Genomic DNA, 21,595 nt, shown 5'->3' on the forward strand with positions numbered 1-21,595 from the left:
GTGGAAACAGGGCCTTTATTTTCTTACAGTTCAGGTGAGGGCTCTATGTGAGTCCACAGTAGCTTTGTAGTGAAGTGACAGCTAAACCGCCTGTTTACTTCCAGCAACTGCAGTATCCACAAGGGTGTCTCGTGTTGCTGCTTTTCAGCTGCATCGCTCTCATCCTCATCAGAGCTGTCAACCAACAGTGTTGAAAGAGTCCCAGCATCGCCAAAACAGACAACTTGCAAGAAGCAGGGGTCACGGCTCCCGCTGCTGCTCTGAATCTATTGAACACCAAGTTCAAACAGTGTTTTGTAAAGGGTGGAATATTTTTAACTACCGGCATTGTGCACTCCTGGGATCAGGAAAAGTGCACTGATTTCCCAGCACTGTGTAACTTTTCTACTGAAAGTAACCAGGAAACTAGAGAAAGAAGAGGTTATTAGTGCTGGACAGGGATATTTAAGGGACTGCTGACAAGTTAAGTCACCTCTCCCATTTAATCTTAGATCACAGGACTTGTGTGCTTAGATTTTAGAGTTGTTGCCATAAAACATGCTATTTGAGGTCCAGCAGCCACCAGCCCCTCAACCCAAACCTCCACTGAAATAAACCTCTAATATGACAAGTGCACTTAGGAAGACCTGAACCTTCATCTTGTTTGAAGCAAGAAACTGAAATCACATTTTTAAATCAATCACTTTCCCCTCCTGGGAAAAACAAAAAAGAAACCTCACGTGCTAACGCACCTGTCTGCGCGCCTGATGCTGATTGCGGTCACCTGCGCGTGTATGCCTCGTGTAAAACAATGCGACTTAATCACAGTTAATTGTCTATTATGTTTCCAAATGGGTAGAAGTCTAGTGTGAAAGTTCCCCAGTCATTCTCCAAGGATGCTGACCGACACAGGCCCAGTGGTAAGAAACGGAACCGTTTTAGTTAATCGGGTCGAACTGATCGCAAAACTGTAAGTTAGATTAATGCGCTCAACAAACAAAAGGCAGTAAGATCAGCTAGGTTTTTGTCCAATAAGAAGCCTGCTCATAATATTGTTTTACTTGACTATATCTGCAGGGATGCTCAGTAAGATGTGCAATAGTGCTTTTTTTATGGCAAATGGCAGATTTATCTCGCCTGTTTATGTCACCCGGATTGAAGAGTGGCGTTGACATGCTTAGAAAACCACCTCGGGTCTATATATTCCAGCACTGAGGCACAGAAAACAGTGTTTAAATCGCTTTTGACTTGTTATGAAAACATCCATAACTAGTTTCTGTGAAGGATTTTTAACCACCGACACCTTCTGACTTGCTCTTTCGTAAACAACTTCAGGCCAAGCTCTACTTGTCCATAATCGATGACGTGATTGACAGCGTGAGAGAGCTCTTCTTGGATGAAGGAGTTGAAGACCGCGTCCTGGATGATTTAAGACATGTGAGTTTAAATAACCCTGCACTACTACTGCTATTTATTATTTCCTAAAAGCATAAATATAATGCACTCTTGACTCAAGTTGTCAGTGACAGCAAAGTTAATCCATCTAGTGAGGGAGTGTGCACCATACCTGGAAGACATACTGCTGTGTCTTCTGCTGTTCAGCTCTGGGAGTCAAAAGTGATGCAGTCAAAAGCAATGGAAGGCTTAAGGAAAAACACCAACCCATCCAACTTTGTGCTCCAGCTTCCTGCCAGCTACACTCAGAGTGATCAAGAGCTCACCGGTAAGCTTAAATTGCTCACCAACAAAAGAAGCCCCTTCACTCTTCTTGTAATTAATACAGCTGCAAGCTTTGTGCCTTGAATATTACAGGTAGGGGGGGGGGGGGATCTTAAATGAAGACAAAGCACAATAAATTTAATTTGAATGGCTTTTTGTCTAATATGTACACAATAGCCAAAATTACTCACTTTTTTGGTAATATTTCTTTCAGCCTCAGTTGTCATCCCTGGAAATCAGAATATCCCCAGCTTCCCGGTCAAGGCAAGTGTGATTGAGATTTACATCACCTCCATAACGTGTAATAATTATTTGCATGAGGGATGCACATGACTTGAAAGGCACTCAGAAAGGCAGTCCTCCAAGGTCTTATCTTGCACCATGAAAGAAGTCAATCATACTGGCACCAATATTTAGCTTGTTCTTCCGCTGCCTATCTCCACCTTTTTATAACATGATTCTGCAGACACACCCTAAAATATTTTTAGTTTACAGCCTCTGAATATAGTTTTCTCATTTGGATGACATGTTTGGTGTTTCATAGTAAAGTTGTATTAATGTAATGTATCTAAATTGTAATGATTGAATTGTTATTTTTCTTAAGCTGAATTCTTTGATTTTATGTCTAAATTTGAAAACCAAAAAAACCCTTCTCATTAGTTATCACAGTTCCTCTTTTCGAGTATTGAAATGATTTCCACTCCACTGACAAATTCTCAGAAAAGTCCAAGGAACTCGGTAAAGATCTAAAAAAGAGAACTGTAGATTTACACAAGATGGGGAAAGTCTGAAGGTCTCCTGGAGCTGTTTCTCAACAACCTCAGATTCCAAGATCATCAGTTCAAACAACTGTACGCAAATACAAGTTACCTGGATGCATCACCACTTTTCCAAGGCCTGAAAGAAGACCCAAACTGTCACAGTCAGATAGAACTCCTAAGAACTCCATGTGAGCTGTCAAGCGTGGTGGTGGTGGTATCATGCTCTGGGACTGTTTTGCTGGACCCTGTGTGCGACCCTGCTGTTCAATCATCTAACCTGGAAAAAGAACAGTTCATAGAAATCACTGAAAGCCCTGAATTACTATATTTATGCCCATGATGAGTGTTGGTAAACTTTTGACCACAACTGCAGGTGGTTTTATAATGAGGCAAACCTCAGTATTCGTTAGTTACTTCAAAAGATAAGACTCACAGTGTATAATTATTAAGTCTATATTTTGGAGGTGATTGTACAAAAGCTGCTATTTAATATACTTAGTATTGTATTTTCCTCACAACATAATGTTTTATTTCAGAACAATTCAGAGACACTTGCTACCTTTTCCCTCCCTGCTGGATTGGCTTACCCCGTGCAGATACCAGCAGGAGTCACTCTACAAACAGCCTCTGGTATGGAATGACTTTACAGCTTAAATCAGTTTTTATTTCCAGCTTGGCCAAGCTTCTCAAAATAACATTTCACTCTTTTGTATCACCTCACTAAGGTCAACTTTACAAGGTCAATGTTCCTGTTGTGGTTACGCAGGCCCCAGTGGGTCAGCAGCCTGCAACCCAAGCCATGCAGAAAGTCACTGAATGGAGGGAGGCTTCTGCCCCCCAGCCCACTGCAATCCCACCAAATCCTATTGCTCCCCACGAGGTAGAAACATCCTCTGTTCCAGCTCAGTCTGTCACACAGCCAAAGACCATTTTACCCTCCAGTAAGGAGGGCAGCCTTCCCCTGCAGTCTACAGAGCCAGATTTCCCACAGGAAGAAAATGAGCCAAATCCACAACCCAACCTCAGCACGACCACCTCACCTTGCACTCAGTTATTAGACTACCAGATCAGAAGAGAGGAGGCTCTGGCACAGATGGCTCAGAGCAGAGACATTGATGACATCCTGAAAGAAGTTATTGAGGAGGAGAGAGAAAAAGCAGAAAGGGCATGGAAGCTAGCTCCTGTGGAGTCTGACAGCCAGTCTGAAGCGACTCTTGGGGTAATTTGGAAAGAATTCTCAGTCTAATATAGCAAATATCACTTTAAGGCATAGAAAAGATCAGGTCATTGAAGTGTGGATGTGTATTGTCTAAAGAGTAGTTCTACATTTTGGGAACTGCACTCATCACTCTGTATGCTGGATAAGGCATATAGGCTTGACTACAGCTGCAGCTTTATGCTGTTTTTATGTAACATTTAATGGGCTGGCACAAAGTACTGCCACATTAAATCAAAAAGGGGGGAATGTGTACAAAATATCAGACTCTTAGGAGCACTTTAAGTGATTTAATAAAGTGGTGAAAAGTTTATAAGATATAGCTGTTTGTAAGCTGGAGAGGGCTGTAACAGTTGTAGTATTTAGGATGCTTGACCCACAAGAGAGACTCAAAAAAATGTTTTTCTGGTAGATCTGATCAATATTTTGAACTTTTAAAAGACAGATTTTGGAGTGCCATTTTCCTTAATTTGAAATAATGGTTTACCTTGTATTTTAACATCTGGATTCAGGTAGCATCAAGTTTATCAGCCTCTCCCCAAAGCTTCAAAATCATCAACGTAGTCTGCATTCAAATCTTAAATTCCTTAGCGGTACAAAACAGATTGCTGTGCTGTCAATTTGAGACATTTTATGTTTCTGATATTAAATTACTGAAGCAATAGTCATTTTATTAGGACAGTTGCTCCCTTTTATAAGTTTGATTTCTCTGAATTCATAACTGTGATGTTTCTTCTTGCAATTCATGCTCAGTTGGATCTGGACTACAGCTACAGCCAGTTCTCAGACATCGTTCAGCTCGATGGGCCTGCAGGCAACTCTGACCTCGAGGAGGAAGAGGAGGTTCCCCTGGAAGAGAATGACTTTCTGGGTATAATCAATGCAGAGGCCATGAAGGCCCTGCAGGAAGGAAATGAAAGCAGTGATGGCAACAGCATCTCCTCCAGCAGCGACGGTGAAGGTGCAGATGAACTTGCTAACATAGAGGAGGAGGTGAGAGAGTGAGTTTGAAATGCATTTTCACGAGTCATGGCTTATTTCTTTCCATTAAAAGAAAACTTTCTTTGGAGAGCTCCAGTAGATTCGTGCATTTCTCCCTAAAATTACATTTTTCAGTTATATTTTTGCAGGTGGTTTTCCGAAGAGCATATCTTGATTGCATAACTTGACTATTTGTTTCCTCCATTGCGCACTCTGTTGATTAGGACCCTCTGAATTCAGGTGACGATGTGATTGAGCAAGACATCCCGGACCTTTTTGACACTGACAATGTCATTGTTTGCCAGTATGACAAAGTAAGAACTGCTGTCTTTTTATTAGCCATTATTTTCACCTCATCAAAGCCCAGTGCTGAATTTTAACTGAATATTGTACTCACTGCTTTTGCATTTGCAGATTCACCGCAGTAAGAACCGTTGGAAGTTTCACCTGAAGGACGGAGTGATGTGCTACGGTGGCAGGGACTACGTGTTTTCGAAAGCAGTTGGGGAAGCAGAGTGGTAATGAACCTTAGTCCCCCTGAACAGATCAGGGAAAGAGAAACTATCATTTAAAAATGAATTTAAAATTCTTAGTTGTAGTAATGTGGCTCACAGAGCAGTTTGTGACTACTGTGCCAGATTGGTGATAATCATCAGAGCAATGCTACAAGTCACTTATATCATCCAGTTGTATAAAGCTTTCCTTATAAATACTGTTTACTGAGTCAAACAGCATGGATTTATGTTGTATTGCACTTTGTGAAAATATTCTTTACAAGCAGAGTAAACCTTTTATTTGACCTCCAATGATTGTTTGAGGATAACAAACGTGCTGTTTGGTTTTCAAACATTGTCACGTCTCTTTAATTATGCTCCAAATATACTGACCTGTACTGTTGTGCTGCGTTTAATGAGCCCTCTTCTTTCTGTGAAAACCACTTCAAAGCCGGTGACACATTTTTTTTATTATTATTATTTTTAAGCAATTGTATTATTTTTTTTTTTATTTTTTTTTTTTTAAATTAACAACAGATTATGTACAACAAGATGAGGAAACAGAATTTTGGAAGACTGTTTTTTGTTTGTTTTCTTTTTTCAGACTCAGAGAAAAGATTGCTCATAGGCATATATTACAAAGCCCATACTCTTACAATCTAACATGAAGTGGTTAAAATTCATAGTAGTGGTTAAAAAAAAAAAGACAAGTCCAGTATTTATTTATTTTCTTTCTTTTTTAAATCATGTAAAATATCAGAAAGAAATACAAAGTGGAAAAAATATACAGGAAAGTTTGCAATGATTATAACAAAAACACATTTGTGTACCATTGATTGATTCAGTCATAAAAGCCAGATTAAGAAACATATTCAAGTTTTCTTAAAACATGAACAGAAAGGGTGATCTGACATTTAATATTCTTGACTAGTAGGCGTAACAGTTGTTGCTAAATCAAGAAAAAATGAAAAAGATTTTAGAAAAGCACACATTTTTCACATGATTTAAACGATTGTAAAATAATTTTACGTATTAACCTCCTAGGACCTGGCGTCCACATATGTGGACATCACATTTTGGGTTATTTAGACCAAATTACTGAATTTTGCTCTACAGGGGCCTGATATCCATTTACGAGGACATTATACTGCTACTGTTCTATCGAAATTTTAAACGAATAGCCTCATATTTGGCTCTTATTTTTCTTAAAAACAATAAGGTTAAAAAAAAAAATCTGGTAATTCTTTGTTTTTACATTCATCGGGTCCCAATATGCCCAAATATCAAAGAGAAATTAAAAATGCATGCAGTGGAAGAGTTCGGGTCTTGGGAGGTTAAATATAAGTACCATTTATTTGGTCTTGGCTCTAGGTTCAACTGAGTTGCTCCTGCATGTGTGCAGTCTTTTAACTTTCCAATCCAAATCTGTCCTGAGTACAACAAACCAAAAGGTGGCACCAAAACTCATCTCTGACAAAATCAGTCTTCATTTAATTACTTTCTAATAACTTGAAACCTCAGTCTTATAGAAAGCAAACAATAAATATTTTTCATTTTTAATATAATTAAATATAGAGTAGCTTTAATAAAAATAAATTAGCTTATTTTGCCATCCGTGCTCCATCTGTCTTCTTTAATGTACCATAATACATTTTCAGAAATGAAGGCTGCAGCACCTGTTATGTTTCTCTGATGCAGTTTTTAGTTTGCAAACTAAACATGATCAAATTTGATCTGACGCTTGCCATGCACACAACTGACAATCTTTTCATGAGATCTACATTATGAAGAAATGCTACATTTTTAGTAAGGCGGCAGATGTTGCCTTTCAGTGCATCACGCAGTTGTGAATGTGGTTGGTCATGTGGTTCCCTTATTTAGAAAGCAGCCCTTCATCTTGATGTGATAGGCATAAAAGCCGAGTGAGTGAGGTTCTCTTTTGGACATTTTCTGGGTACAAGTCAGGTGTGAACCCAGAGTCTGTGACCTGTAGAAGTCAGCGTGGGAATTGCAGCAGCCACAGCGACTCAGCAGCAGACACACGTCTTTCCTGAAAGCTTGTGTGAAGATGGTGTACAAGAAAGGATTGCAGAGGGAGTTGATAGGATAGAAGAGAATGAGCAGGATTTTCGAGTGAGACACAGTTATGAGGGGCATATGCAGGGCTGCAGAGATAGCGAAGAAAGAGATCGGTGCCATGCAGAGAAAGTCAGTGAAAATGAGCACAGCCATGCGCTTGGCAATCTTGGTGTCTCCACGCCGGGTGGAGTGCTCTGGGTTGTGAACACTGAGATATATGCATATGTAACAGTAACAAACCACCAGGAAAGCAACAACATTGAGAATGAGCACAGCCACCACATAAACCTGAGCGCCGAGTGTGTCGATATCCATGGGCAGACAGATGCTCACTTTGCTGTAACTACTGACCCCCACAAGAGGGAGCAGGGCAACCAGCAGAGAGAAAGCCCAGCCTCCTACCATTATGGCTGTGACATGATGCATGCGCAGCCTCTTGTTGACATGCATGGCATTGGTAATGGTATGCCAGCGTTCAAGACTAATCACAGTCAACGTGTATACCGATAGCTCGCTGGCAAACACAGTCAGAAACCCTGCTATGCCACATCCAGGACCGGTCTGCCAGTCTGTGGCATGATTGTAGTACTCATGACGGGAATGGTAGTCCATGAAGGCAATTAGGATGAGATAAAGCCCCATGCACAGGTCGGCGAAGGCCAGATTACACATGAGAAATCTGGAGACTGTGAGCTTATGGTGGCCAATTAGCAGGATGACCAAAACAGCCAGGTTACCGGCCACAGCGAAAACCGTAATGATCCAGGTGAGACAGCGCAGGAAGGAAAAGCCCAGTAGGTCCTCGCAAGGATTAAAAGCATCTGGCTTTGGGGAGCATTTGACAAATGTGTTGCTAAGACAGTCAAATTCCAGGTCTGGATACTGAAAGTTGATGTCATTGATAAGACTCGTGTCATCAGCAGTCGGATCTCTGAAGAATACACATGTTAAAATTAGCATCAAAATCCTAGAATAACAGACATAAATGTGCTTAGAGACAGTACGTGTGGTACAGTTGGGATCAGAAGTTTACATACACTCATTGTGGGTGTGAATATCATGGTAATTTTGCCAGAGTGGAATGATTGAACAGCATACATCTTTAATGACAGGATTTTCTCTAATCCACCCAGAGTATATACATACACCCGAAATAATAGCTGTCTGTCTTTTAAGCATAGTCCACATATTTTCAATAGGGCTGTGGTCAGGGCTTTGGGAATGCCATTTCAGAAACGTATCGTTAGCCTGTTTTATCGATTCAAAAACCTGTTTTGATGTGCGTTTGGGATTGTTGTCCTGTTGGGATACCCAATTCTGTCCATGTTTCAACCATCTAGCTGTTGATTTGAAGGGATGCTGAATGGCTCCAGAGTGTGATGCTACCATCACCACGTTTGACAGTTACTGCGGTGTTCTTAGGTTTGAAACCTTCACCTTTAGTACTCCAAACATACGTCTTGTCATTGTGGACAGATGGTCCCATCTGATTACAAACCTGTCTAGAAGGCATTTGGCTACAAATTTCAGCCAACCTTGAAAGTGCTGATTTTTTCCTTGTTCGACACACTCTGTGTTTGTGGTGATGTGAAACTTGCTTGACTGTGGAGAGTGACACTGGTGTTCCAGTGTTTTCAGAGTTTCAAGTTCATGGTCGGCCTGAGCCTTGTTGGTTTCTGAGTTGTTCCTGAACATCCTAATCAGTTTCCTTTCATTTGAGGGTGACATTTTGGATTTTCTTCCAGACTTTGGCAAAACAGTGACACATCTGAATAACTTGTATTTACGTACAATAGTTTGAACTCATGAACTTAGAACAAAGGGAAATTCTTAGGACATTCCCTTTGTTCTCAGTATTGGTCAATCTATTGAGTGCTGTCAAATTATTTTTATGCTGGCAAAGAAAAATGACCAGTTGGAGTCGATCATGATTACTAACAATAAGTTAATTAGCCTTGTCAGGTTAAAAGACATTGTAAAACAATCGGCAACACTTGTTTAAAGATTTAGGTGGGAGTATTTATGTATTGAGCCTGTGTATATATACTTTTGACCCTTTTAATTTATTTTGGATTTTCTCAAATGCTCAAACTTGTGCACCAAATTATTATTTTTTTAAGTCATTAAATATGTATGCTGTAGAATCATTTAACCTTGGAAAAGGAACAGTTGAAAGAAATAATTAAAAGTCCAAAACAACCATCATATTCTATTCTTAAAAACAAAAAGAACAAAACAAAAAAACAAAATTTTGTTGTACAATGACAATAAAGGGCTATTATTCTATTTTATTCTATTCTATGCTGTATTCACCCATGATGAGTGCCTGTAAACCTCTGACCACCAACTGTATAATCGGGACATTTCTGGGAGAACAGAAGCAAGCTGTTGCTGTTGTTCTTCTTCCCAGACTTGGACTGTTTTTAAAAAATAAAGCACACTGGCTTAATTGGGCTGATGGCATATTAAGGGAGCATCTTCACATACAAAAATGTGTAGCAACCAGTAAGATCAAGGTTTAAGACACAAAATAGAAAGTCTCCAAGTGACTAGGGAAAAACTTACATTTCTGTATTCATCAGATCACAAAACTTTGTCAAGTTCTTTAAGGCACTTTCCCTAAAGAAGAGAAAGGAATAAAATGGTTAAACCCCTCAAAATATCAACAAACTCAAGTGCAAATGATCCACCTACTGATGGTCTGTATTCACTGGACAGAGCTTTCGACTGTTTATGCAGATGTGAATGGATTTGTTGAATCTCTGGGAGCATCTGTCGGTTACCTTTGTTTCCGCCGCCATGTGTGGAAGGCGCAGCAGTGGCTCGGGTACGTGAGCTCCGCTTCCAGCAGTTCAGCTAGACTTTCCAGTGGAGGGAGGCTCTTTAGAGCATAGGCATGGCTGGCTTTCAGAAATTTAACCTGCCTCAATCCATTAGGGGGGAGAGACCTCAGAGCCGTGGAGGAAACATCTCTGAAAGGCAAACACGGAGAGAATGCAGACATACATTTCAACGATGATTAGTAAAACAACTATGATTAAAATTCATTGAACTACTAGCAGGCACTAGAAAAGCTTTCGTCTGTCTCATTGTCTTTCATGGGTCATTTAAACTCTGCCGAGGGCTACAAAGCAACTCGATCCAAGAGAAGCTGTTTGTTGATGTAGACAGTGGAAGACATGCTTTCTGGCAAATTCAATGAATCATCCACAGGTGTTCACAGAGTTCTGGAGACTGTGGCAAAAAAGCCCTAATTCATTTTCATATTTATCAGCCAACGAGTAAATCATGCTGCCTCTGAAGAGATGCGCTTTCACGAGAAAGCAACTTTATATGAGAATAGAGGTTGCAATTACTGTCTGAATACATTTTTATCTTTAGCAAAAAGACATTCAGGATCTCCTTCCCGTCATTCATTTGACTGCATTACCTTTACCCAAATATTTATTACATCTATAGAACCCAAAAGATCCAAAAATCATGAAAAAAGGAGACCTTTAATTAGTTCCTGTGTGAGTGAATATTACAAGCACTTACTCAAAAGAAAGTTCTTTTTTTAAACATCAACCACAGTTGGTTGCAATCAGAGACCTTGCAAGCTGCATGCACCGCAGATTGAGCTATTTGCTTGCTAATCAGTATTCAGCAGTCCTGCCTGCCTTGTTGGTTGTTTACACAGACAGACTGTCACTACTCTAATGTTTATACAATAAAATAAGCACTGTTATGAATATCAATCTCGCTTTGTGACCTAGCTGAAATATAATCACTTTAACTCTCTTTAATTCTGTTGATTGAACACAGCATTGAAAAGTAAATACACTAACTCAAGTGCAATTTTTGAGGTTTTTATGCAATTTCAGTATTTTCCACAGGGAGAGGGGACTTCTTTGCACATGATTGTTGTACATCCAGTTGCAACTTGCAGCTTAAACTGCAAAATGGTGTATAAAATACATCAAATTAGCCATGTGATGATGAATAGCAACATCAAACATAAATGGATTGCATGCTAAATTGCTACTTCTCTGCTTAATCATGTCTAAAAAAGAAAAAAATGACTGAAAATAAAGTAAAAGTGGTGATATTAATATTGTGATTTATTTTTAAAGATGTCATAGCACTATGTCACTCGAATAGAGCGCTTCTCCCTGACTGCTAGAATGGGAGGCAGAGCCTTCAGCTTTCAGGGCCCTCTTCTGTGAAACCATCTCCCAGTTTGGATTTGGGAGACAGACGCCCCCTCTGCTTTCAAGATTAGGCTTAAAATTTTCATATAGTAAGGGCTGGATCAAGTGACCCTGTCTTTTATTGCGTCTTCCTCGGCTTACCCCAAACAGCTGAAACAGTTGACTGCCCCTCCCTGAGCCTGGTTCTGCGGAAGCTTTCTTCCTGTTAACAAGGAGTTTTTCCTTCCCACTGTCACCAAGTGCTTGCTAATAGGGGGTTGTCTGATTCTTGGAGTTTTCTTTCTATTAAAGTACAGTAGGGTCTTTACCCAACAATATAAAGCGACTATTGTTGTGATTGGGCACCATATAAATAAAGCTGAATTGATATATTAAAACAAGACATCAAAACAATGCACTGAAAGACACTTTCAGGCTGAGATGAGCTGCAGTCTATGGAGATAATTTTGTGTGGAACTGTCACTACCAATCCACTTGTGGGGAGTTTCATGAACTCAAATTACTTACAGAACAGTTGGACCTGTGGCTCCTTCAAAGACATCTTCTTGAATGTTACGGAGATACCAGTTGTCTCTCAAAACTCTACAAAAGACAAAGAAACAGTATAATGCACGCAACACTGAGCGAAAACTTTCCGAAACAAAACTTTTTGTTTGCTCAGCTTCACACTGACAGTGATGAGCATTGGGTTTATAATAAGGGTGCCTGCGCATATCTCATCAACAACAACATTCAGCATTACTGGGACAAAGAAAACAAAGGAATGTAATCTTTGTTTAGTCTTACATTGTGTTTGTTCACTGGTACATTCAGTTTTCATGATTGGGGGGGAAAGGAAAGGCCTCAATCTAAACATTGCACTCCCCAACAGCGTACTGTCAAGCTCAGGTGTTTTTGTTTGCTTAAATATTGATGATGCTTACAGCGTGTTGAGCTTTGTCCCATTGAATGCGTGCGATTTTATTTCCTTGAAGCCATTTCTAACCAGGTTCCTGTCAAGGACACAACGTTTTGAATTTATTTAGGTGTCAGAAGCACCAATCACCAAGGTCAGATAAATGAACATGAAATTTCAGAGACTTATAAATATGCATCAAGAAACATTCCTAGAAAATAGTAACAAATAGTTCCTTTTAGCTTTGATGTGGGGAAAAAAAAGGACTTTAGTTCCCTTACTCACATGTCAACATACTCCTCTGTGATACCGTGGAAGGAATTGGCAGGAATGATGTCAAGCTCCATATTGTCTGCCATGTCTCTGCACACAGAGAAGATAACGCTCACTCAGGCTGTTGGGTTTAATTATCAGTTAGAAAAAAAATATGTATATTCATAGAAGAAGAAGAAGAAGAAGAAAAACGAGAGCAGTATGATGAAGTGTGACAGAGTTGAAGGATTTGTTACAGGGTTGGTGGCATCGCGATATCGACGGAATAAAAGTAAAACAGAACAAACAGAGCTAATGACGTGAAGCACCTGCGGTTTTGCAGCATGCAGAAAGACGCTAATCCAGTTTGGAAACGCACTATTTCTTTAAACAGGATTACTTACAGGATAATATTTGGCGACAGGGAAGAGATGGTTGTGAAGTCTGGGAAGTGTGCAATGCCCGTGTTAGAGATGCTCCTGTGATGACAAACACAGATGATCGTGAGCAGATAAGAGGAAATCTTCAAAGCAAAAAAAAAAAAAAAAAAAGACAGGGTGGGAGGGAGGAAGAGTTGCAACATTTCAGAAGACTCTTCTAGAAAACATATCACTTTCTGTCCATGACCTTTGACAAGTTTCCTTGCATTTAATTTGCGGCAGTGAATGCCAAATAAATGAAAAATATCTCCAGAGTGACTTCATATTGGATAGAATAGCAATAGCAAAGCATAATAGAGGTCATGAGAGCTTCAAGATTAAAAAAACACAAGTATAATGGTGGTTTGTAGGTAACAAGAAAGTGTCACAATCATAAAAAACCCAAAATTACAAAGTAGGGATGTATGAACAATATAGACAAATGCTCTAATATCAGTGCAGCTGTATTATGTTCAGACTTACAAAGAGAAGTATTTGCAATTAAGGGGACCCCCCCCCAAATGATTTCATAAAATTGAAGAAGTTGAAGTGAAAGACTATTATTTCCTTCCCTAGTCAATAGTGGATTTTAGTGTCTTGTTCACCTCTTAGCCATAATTCTGTTTCTCACTGACAGCAGCAACGTTTTCTACCCTCCCAACCCCCCCTAGCTTATAACCTCAATAAATTGACATTTACGCAGGAAGTGACAAACAAAGCTTGTGTAGTTTCCCACTATACTGCTAGAAAAGCTTTATATTCTATATCCTGTGCTGCCTTGTGAATAACAATATTTTCCTGTCACAGTAAATAGTCTGATCTGGATACAAATTCAGTCCTGTGTTTATCAACCTGCCAGCACTTACACAGGACTTGCAGTTGCCTGTTCGGACAGTAATATTTGGATTATGTCTCAGAAGCCTGGTCACCCACCATGACAAACAAAACAATCATCTGACTGCTGCTTGGAAGTCATCGGGACTGAACAAAGATCAAACTTTTCTTCCTGCCTTCCTTGAAACACAACTTTTTAAATTGGTCTACAGTAGAATTATTTTCAGCGTTAACAGTGCCGTTAACACAACATATTGTTTTTTTTTGTGCAACCTATTTTAGTTTGTTCTGTGATCCTGTAGGAGTGAATGTGAATGTGCTTCTGTAGGAGTCTGCAGTCGGTCAAGTGGATTATTTTTCTTCTTATTTGTTGTGCAAATGTTGATTCTGCTTCGGTTGAGCCTTCAACCTGTGTGTAGGTGTTTACCTACATGTATGCAAGGCTGCGCTTATACACAATGCAAACAGGTACAATGTTTACCATGTGCAGAATCTTAGCAAAGCTGGTTTGGAGGCTAACATTTGCTAATTAGGATGCAACGAAGGTGCAGATCAGTCAATAGGGAGCATTATTAGATATTTTCTCATGGATTTAGGCATTATGATTTTGCTAATTGCAACAGGATCAACATAGTATCATTCTGAGGCAAACATGAGTGTGTCAATCTAACCAGCAGCTGTTCAGCCCCTCCCCAAATCAAAACAAAAAAAATGCCTGGTCATTGAGTCATTGGATTCAACATCCAACAGTCTCAACTTTCTATAAAGTTTATATTAAAGTACCCGGAAAATGTACAGTGCCATGCAAAGTCTTGAGCCACCCGTTTTCTTTCTAGGTGCAGTGAATTGTAGAGGCATGTGCAAACATACAAATACAGAATGTAAGGAAAAAACAGAGTTTGCACAGTTCTAATGAGCTTGAAAGTCAGTATCGGGTATGACCACCTTTATTCTTCAAGCCTGAACTGTCTTCTTGTAATTTCTTTAAGTAGTCTTCAAAAAGGACATTCAAAACTCTCCTTTGGATGCTGTCTTTTGTTCTGTTTTCTGTCAAGGTGATCCCAAACTACTTCAGTCATGTTGGTGTCCAGGCTCCGGGGAGGCCAAATCTTGACTGATGCTGTTCCACTGTGTATTTCTCTGTTCAGGTATGCTTTTACTGCATTGGCAGTGTGCTTGGGATTATCGTCATGCTCAAAAATCAAGCTGTTGCCAATCAAATGCTTTCCAGATGGTACTTTTCTGTGTTTATAAGTCCATCAATTTTGGCAAGCCCTCCAACACCACTGGCTGATATGTGGCCCAGAATCATGGCAGAGCCTCCACCATATTTTACAGATGGCTGTAGATACTCGCTGTTGTATCTCTCTCCAGACCTCTTATGTACATACTGACAACAATCTGAACCAGAAATTTCAAATTTGAATGCATCACTCCATTAGACCTGTTGCAAATGACTTTCATTCCAGTTCTTGCATAATTTGGCACATCTCAACCTTTTCTCCTTCTTTATGAACGACTCCTCAACAGCTACTCCTTCACTAAGACCATTTCTGATGAGGCTTGAGTGAACAGTAGATGGATCAGATGCATTTCTCTGATCCTGTGTCTGGGCTTTGCTGAATTTTTTCATATTTTGTGAGGACACGACTTTCAAATACCATTCATTGGCTATAGATATATTTTTAGGCCTGCCACTTTGGGAATCACTTTGTTGGTTAAAAAATATTTTGAATGATTGTAGAACTATTGCTCAAGACTACTTTAAAAAAAATACAAGACAGTCTGGCTCCTTGGAAGCAAAATATAAAGAAAAGGGGTGGCATGAGACTTTTTCACAGTACTGTAGAGTCATATGAAGTTCTTAGGTATGGGATCTGTGGTGTTGTTGGTTTCATAGTCAGTCATCTGTGAATTCACATTAATTAATTTGATTTATACTGTTGATAACTGCACTCTTCCTTAATCTTAACAGTCCTCACACCTGAACTAGCACCCATGTCACTTCTAATTAAGGCTTGGTAACATTTGTGTATCACTTTCAACATGAAATAAGTAAGAGCTACACACCATTATTCTGCTGCCTCTTTGTGAGTTGCTCTGCTCACTAAATCACAATTGTTTTTATCAATAACATTTATGTAACATTATAGTATCTCATCGGCTCTCTTCCTAGTTTGCAGCATTAAGTCATTTGCTAATTGTGCATTTATGGTATTACACAGTGAGGGAGCATCACTTGCTGCAACACAAACAGGCACAGACTTTAACAGGTAAACTCAGCAATGATATGAATCCCATGTCTGGTTCATATTTAACCACCTGCTAATTTTATATGAAATGTGCACATAAAAATCAAGCGACTTACAAATATTCCAGCTTGGGCAGGTCAGTGAAGGCGCCTTTTTCAATAAATCTCAGGCTGTTGATATTCTGCACTGAGCTACAGGAAACATATCAGTAATCACAATTTTCTTGTCAGTGGCTGTCAACAAACAAGCATGGAAAAAAAAACCCCTCATTCATACGTCAGCTGCTCAAAAAGTCAAGGATTAAACACGTCGCTTTATAATGACAGACTAATCCCGTGAAACCTAAAGGAAATGCAAATCATTTACCAGCTGCTCAAATGAGTAATTGCTTTCATCGTGTTTGAATGGGACATGTGGTGGAGGGTAAAGTGTGACTTACATTTGTGCCAGGCTGTAGAGGGAGAGGAAGGCGTGTGTCTGTATATGTGTGATGCAGTCGCTCTGGGAGATCTCACTGTAGCACACACACAAGAAAGGCTCTACGTCCATTGACATATTAACAATATTTTTAGTTATGCAAAGTGACACAAGTGCTTGTTGCGTTAGAAATGGGACAGAGATGATTGATAGGGCAAAACAGAATTACCACCAAGAGCTTCAGACATACATCAGTGATGCATCTAGGCCAGGAAGACTAAGTGAAGATCTTTAAAAAGCAGGACAAAACAAAAGCGTTCCGAGACAAACAAAGTCAACAAGTCTTCCCGATTTGTCCTTGAACACTTTGTTTTCTGATGGCTGACTTCTTTTTACGAGACGCTCTCCATCTTCCTTTTGCAATCATCGTTTTCCTCTGCGGCCCTACTGTAATCAGCCTGTGCTTTTCTTAAAATAACGTCGCTCGGCTTCCATTTCTAGTCGAGAAACAATTAAAGGACTCCATCTGTACCGCATATTATTTGTTTTCTTTTATCCCCTCTCCTGATTGCATTATGTATAGTGTTGTAATTACTGCTTACAGCTCTGAAAAAAAGGCCTCTGCGCATGATCATCTACATGAAGTGGTGCTGTGATTTCAAGGATGCGTCATCGGTGACAAAGGACGAGCAGGTCCTCGTGTCATTCCACCTTGACACGGGTTTTGACAGCTTTTACGACTAACTTCGTTCAGTCTCAAATTTATTTTATCACCGAAGACTACAGTATTTTGCGATGGAGGTTAAACTGAACATGAACCTATCACATGCGAGTACTTTATGTATCTGAGACCGATAAGGCTTGTCCCTGAGCAGCAGAGCAAAGTCAAACGCCCTCAACACCAGCCGGCTCACCCACTGAGCGCTCTCATTAGCAGCTAAAAATGTTTTTTACTTACTCATCAGACTGTTGTGAAATAAATAATAAAGCTCAGTCTGTGAACAACTCGGGATAATGCTACGGTTTTAAGACTGAGTGTCTAGCTGTAAATATGATCAAGTTGAGCCCCGACTGATGGGAAATAAATTCCCACCTCTGTAGCAGACATCAGAACCTCTATTCTTCTATACCCACCTATATGCACAGCTTTAGGAAAAAGCAAGTTAAACCCAGTTAAATGATTTTTAATAAACATTTGAGTATCTTCGACAGATCATACCAGTAAAGGTGGTATATATGAGCTTTTTCAGTCAGCAAACAAATATTCTTCTGGAGAAAAAGTAAGTATACCCGTTAGAACCTGCTGTTCTCTTTTAGAATAAAAAACTTCTTTGGTTAGTTGTCTACTGTTTTGTTTTGTTGTTGGCAAATTTCATTACCCCCCCCCCCCCCTCTTATATTTCTGGGCACCCTGTGCTGTCACCTGTGGATGAACTCCCTCTGGTGTGAGTGGGTATGATTTGTGGTAAGAGATTTTGGTTGTTTTTTCTAGAGCTGGATTATTTAGCGTTGTAGGTGCAACTTTTTATGGTTGAATTTATACAGATCTGGATCTACTGTGCATGAGGAAACTGATCGGTGTCGTAGGTATAGCTGACGTTTTACCACTTTATTTTACACTGTTTTTATTACATATTGCATTATTTATTTTTTTAAATTGATAACTTTTTTCTGTTTTAAAGCTGTTATCGACTGTCTCCAGCTCTCCTTCTTTTTAAATTTAGTTGTAGTTTTGTTTTTGTAAGTCCCCCCAGGTGTGCAGGCTTTTAGATGTAAATGATTGGGACGGTGTCTTGTGAGGATGGAGTTCTTCTTTAATTGTTTTTTGTGTTTGCTTGTGCCACTTCAGTGCATGGCACACAGGTGAAGTGATTGCAGTATTTCTGAAATAGGGCGTGACTATACTTGTAGTGCCATTTGTTTGCACTTTTGGGCAGGTAGGTCTCAAGTTACAGCTGGGATATTAGTAGAATATTTGATTTGTCCTGTCTGGGAAGTTTACATGATTTATTGCTGAAATAAATGTTGCTTGGAAATTTATTTCCTTTGGGTATTTTTATTTTACCTTTTACCAGCGCCAGAACATGTCTACATTTACGCTGGCCAAGCAGCTATCTTTGATTTGTCTCTACAGATCGTGTTAAAAAACTCTCATCTTTGTGTATGCAAACTGTACTTTTTGCTCTTATGTTGTTTTTATACATCAAAGGGTTTTTCCTCCCATTCAGATTCAATTTTTACAGCATAATAGTAGATGGATGCACTTTGACACGAACAAGAGATGCATGGTTCTTTTGCACTAAACTGGGATCTGTTTTGTACTACATTAAAGCATCTACCTTTGATGAAAACAGGACATTAGGATAATACGCATGGGGCCACATGATATGAGCATGTGGTGAATGAACCCTTTAGCTTAGAGGTTGCTGAAAAGACTGATCTCTTCCCTCAAAGGTTTTCACTCTCAATAAACACGAGGCAATAATTTTGAGTAAAATGTAACTGAAACATATAAAATCAAAGGTTTATTTATTCAAATACTTAATCTCTAAGGAAAATGTGCTTAGTGTAAACTTTCATTTGATCATACTCCAATAAATGTTATAAATAAATTATACATTACACATTTTACATTGTATTTATGTAAAAAAAACTTACATGGGAAAATTTAATGTAATTACTTGTGCTGATTTTTTAAATGAGTGTGGTACATGTAGTAAACTCAACAACAACAGATCAAAGTGAAGCAGTTATATTAGGAAATAACAAAAAGATGTTAATTTTTTTCCAAATTAGCCTCCATTAACCTGGTAAACATGACAACATCTGTTGATTACCTGATAAAGAAATGATCAAAGGATTAAACACATCATAATTATTCTATCTTTATTTCCAAGCAAAAAGCATTTGAGTAATTTTGAAGTAAAAAGAAAAAGAAAAAAAAAGATGGATGTAATTGTCCTGTAGAACTAATACTGCTCTAGTCCTTCATTAAGTAAAGTACATAAATTTGCCCACCTATAATACCTCTGTATGAGAGGGAAAAAAACTTACATTATTGTAATGTTGATCAACTCCTTGAAGGCGTGAGAGGGAACTCTTTTCAAGGGCAGATGAGTGAGCCTTCTGCAAAAGTCATTGGCAGTTAAATCCACATTTTATATGGCTAAGTATAAAAGAAAATGAGAAAACACAAAACTGTCTCTTTAGGTTATCCTTCAAAATTACACCCATTATAAACAAGTCCTTGGAGAAATATTACAGTAACAGTAAGGGGAAGATATGCAAGTAAGTGAGAGGTCAGAGCCAATAAGTCTCAAAAAAAGAGGAAAAAAGTTAATAAAGTAGTATAATGGCACTGGTGGGGTCACATGAAACGCCACAGACCCTCTGCAGGTGGATTACAGTGATTTTAGACTCGCGTGGACGCTAGAGCATAAAGTTGGGTTACTTACAGTCGAAGCACGGATGTTGGTCCTGTGCGGGAGGCCAGCTGAGTCTCTTTGCTGCACTGAAACGAGTCGGCGGTGCACCGGCAGATGGCCGGACAGGTATAAGCGCAGCAGGAGCGCGCATTCAGGACACCGGACAGCGCGAACAGTAGCCAGACCGCCCGGAGAGCCATGTGTGACACCGGGCTACTCACCACGGGATTTAAGCAATATGTATAAACTCTGTTGAATTTTCTCACAGCTGAAGATCAAACACCGCGCTGCACACTTTCATGCTGGTACAAAGGGAAGAAAGGCTAAATAATGTGCGCTTTTAGCGAGCTTCAGGATCCACTGCTTACTTCAGGTGCGCTTTTAATTGCGACTTACTGTCCGCGTGGAAGACCCAACAAAGTAAAGCACAGGCGAAACTGTGTTTAACAGCCCCAGCCACAGAGATGTGACGTTTAGTGGGTGGGGGATCGTAAAAGCTCTGACAAATGTTAGCATTAAAAGTGATGCGGTGAAGTCACGCTGCCACTCGTGTCGAACTAATCCGTTTATAACAGCGCGGGGACGATGACATTTGGGTTTTCTGTCGTGAGCCAGGCTAATGTAAAGGTTTCTTTATCTCCGTCTTCCTTTTAAAAATTAAAAAAAATTGTGTTCACTCAAAATATTATTAAAAGATTTCTCTCTCTTTTTCACTCAGTCACACAGGCACACACACCCACTGGACCCCTGCAACATTAAAATTCTGCATTTATACAATAACAGGAGCAGTCATCTAAAGGTGAAGACCGTACAAGTATACAGAGAAACCCCAACAATCAAACGACCCCCTATGAGCGAGCATTTGGCGACAGTGGGAAGGAAAAACTCCTTTTTGAAACCTCAAATTCAAACGTGTTAATGGGAGAATCAGCGCCCACTGCCAAACTTTAATGTAAAGTATAATAACGACCTGTAAAACACATGTTTAGAGTGTATTGGCACTTATTTAATAGAATTTTGAATGATAAATGTGGAAATGGAGCATGCAGCATGTTCTACGCTGTCCTCTTTAAATGCAAAGACTCAGTTCTTGCAGTTTTTCCTCTGTATGATACCACAGACGATTATAAATCAAATTAATCCATATGTGATCAGAGTGCAGACTTCATTAATGGGAAAACTGACTGACACGCAATTTCATGTCCAGGTAAGGCACCTTGTTATTTCTCGATAAATAAAGCAGATATAACACTGGAAATTTATTCAAAGTGATGAACTTGTATTTCATAGCTTTTCTTGTATTTTTAAATTTGAGGGTGAAAGAGAAGTTAGTGGCTGTCGTGGAGGTCATCATTAGGCTGAAAAACCCAAACAAACCTATCAGACAGACAGGAAAAATTTAAAAGTGCATTGTTAAAAAGAATGAATGTATTGACCAGCTCAGCAACATGAAACACCCTGAAAGACCACAGAAGACACTCAGTGTGCATAATGCCAGAAGTGTTTTCATGGATAAGAAAAAGAGCATTATTGAGGAAGCAGGTGTATCACTGTGAAAGTCTACAAGAGAGACACCTTCATGAAATACAAAAGGTTTACAACAAAGTGGAAATCACTGATTCGACCTGGAGCCAGCATAGTTCTGGAAACTGGACAAATTAAACTAAGGAATGATGGGAAAG

General features: G+C 39.4%; 2 protein-coding genes across 3 annotated transcripts; one reads left to right on the forward strand and one right to left on the reverse strand.

Annotated features, from left to right (window-relative positions):
- Positions 1-81: 81 nt before the first annotated feature.
- On the forward strand, positions 82-5,867 carry gtf2a1l (general transcription factor IIA, 1-like). Of its 2 annotated transcripts, XM_084948483.1 has the most exons (9): positions 82-899; positions 1,315-1,416; positions 1,582-1,702; positions 1,913-1,962; positions 2,996-3,089; positions 3,185-3,678; positions 4,429-4,668; positions 4,881-4,970; positions 5,071-5,867. In XM_084948483.1, exons 1-9 carry the CDS (start codon positions 876-878, stop codon positions 5,176-5,178), a joined length of 1,323 nt encoding a protein of 440 aa, XP_084804609.1. In that variant the 5' UTR covers positions 82-875; the 3' UTR covers positions 5,179-5,867. The 2 variants fall into 2 exon arrangements, with proteins under 2 accessions (XP_084804609.1, XP_084804610.1); XM_084948484.1 differs by lacking the exon at positions 82-899 and having other exon boundaries at positions 1,527-1,702.
- A 46-nt stretch (positions 5,868-5,913) lies between these two features.
- On the reverse strand, positions 5,914-20,321 carry LOC146374784 (lutropin-choriogonadotropic hormone receptor-like). Its single transcript, XM_084948482.1, has 11 exons — positions 19,944-20,321; positions 19,543-19,614; positions 16,511-16,585; positions 16,188-16,262; positions 12,971-13,045; positions 12,600-12,677; positions 12,343-12,411; positions 11,927-12,001; positions 10,013-10,201; positions 9,795-9,848; positions 5,914-8,160 (listed from the first exon to the last, which is right to left on the reverse strand). Exons 1-11 carry the CDS (start codon positions 20,111-20,113, stop codon positions 7,011-7,013), a joined length of 2,082 nt encoding a protein of 693 aa, XP_084804608.1. The 5' UTR covers positions 20,114-20,321; the 3' UTR covers positions 5,914-7,010.
- Between the last annotated feature and the right edge of the window lie 1,274 nt (positions 20,322-21,595).

Source organism: Perissodus microlepis, chromosome 13, assembly GCF_051167445.1.
Source record: "Perissodus microlepis isolate ML-2025 ecotype Zambia chromosome 13, ASM5116744v1, whole genome shotgun sequence".
NCBI lineage: Eukaryota > Metazoa > Chordata > Actinopteri > Cichliformes > Cichlidae > Perissodus > Perissodus microlepis.